Source organism: Apis dorsata, unplaced genomic scaffold, assembly GCF_000469605.1.
Source record: "Apis dorsata unplaced genomic scaffold, Apis dorsata 1.3 scaffold_347, whole genome shotgun sequence".
Lineage (NCBI taxonomy): Eukaryota > Metazoa > Arthropoda > Insecta > Hymenoptera > Apidae > Apis > Apis dorsata.
The window spans coordinates 249604-250840 of NW_006263614.1; the positions used below are offsets into that span (position 1 = coordinate 249604).

Genomic DNA, 1237 nt, shown 5'->3' on the forward strand with positions numbered 1-1237 from the left:
TAACAATTTTTTTTACGTTTATTCTCATCCCTAAAGTATGTTTGATTGATACGTAAAGACGTATCTCGTGATATATTGAACATCCATATTATATATTCGTTGTATTAGTTAAAATGATCTTTGATAAATATTGGTATAGAAGAAATTTCCTTACTTTACTTTAACTTTTGTTTTATTTACTTTTCTAGCTCTACCGACCGGTCTAGGGGGCGATTCCCTTGGTCTTTTAGGGGGTACTGCTTCTTTTACAGGTTTCGGAGGTTTCATTCTTGGAGGCATTTTTCAAAGTTTATTTTTCCGATCTATATATGTATATATATGAACGTAAGGTTGATTAAAATTATCTTGATTGAGAGATTATAAATTAAAAAAAGGAGGATAGAGAGACGAACGTTTTCTATAAGCTAACGAATATCTCTATTGTTATTTGATTGCAGGTTAAATAGTATTTTTTTTTTTTTTTTTTTTTTTCGATTTCGATCGGATGAAGATTATGAATATACAGATATGTGAAGATACGTTACGGTAACATTTTTAATTGTATTTTTTTTTTTTATAGGTATTCACTGTTATGTTAAATTATCCATTTTCAATGTCACTATTTCATTTTGTTTATTTTTTTATTTATTTATTTATTTATTTATTTATATTCGTGTTGTATGTGAATTAAGTTTACAAGATTTGAAAAAAAAGAAAAAAGGGACAAGCGCTCGTTTGTTTTCCATCGATATAAATATTCATGTCGAATAAAAGCTAGAAATGGAAATGTCAAAGTGTTTATTTGATATTGTTTATATTATATTACATGATCAAATTTACAATTCTGTTTATCTTTTCTTTAAAAGTGGCGATCTCGCGTTGTATTTGTTAATCGTTTGAAAGTAATTTTCAAAATCTTCGTAAGTCCCATTGTGATTCATATTTATGTAATTTTTCGGTTTTGCGAGTTCGTGCAAACGTTTCGAGCATCCTTTATTCCTGGCCGCGGTAATACGGGCATAAGTGTCTAATAAAAATTTCTTCTTCTTCGATTCTTGTGCATCCTTCGATTGTTCGCTGCTATTTATCAATTTGTGATGTCCTTGCTTCACTACGAATAATTCCATAATTGAATGATTGCATAACGAAAGATATTGACGTTCGTTTATCTCCACCCGATATATTGAAATGGTTTCAAATGCTTGGCGATGCCAGCTCTCCAAAAATTACACTCACTTTTTTTTTTTTTTTTTTTTTT

The 1237-nt window shown here is 29.0% G+C and overlaps 2 protein-coding genes across 3 annotated transcripts in view; both read right to left on the reverse strand.

Annotated features, from left to right (window-relative positions):
- LOC102670902 overlaps positions 1 to 1237 on the reverse strand; it is a 3928-nt gene that overhangs the window by 1395 nt on the left and 1296 nt on the right. The window lies entirely within an intron of this gene.
- Positions 761 to 1237, reverse strand: part of LOC102679546 — a 1213-nt gene continuing 736 nt past the window's right edge. The window contains exon 3 of one of the 2 annotated variants that reach the window (XM_006618278.2): positions 761 to 1090. In XM_006618278.2, coding sequence (XP_006618341.1) covers positions 828 to 1090 — 263 coding nt within the window. In that variant the 3' untranslated portion in view covers positions 761 to 827. The remainder of the gene's footprint in view (positions 1091 to 1237) is intronic. The other variant, XM_031511748.1, reaches the window with a different exon arrangement.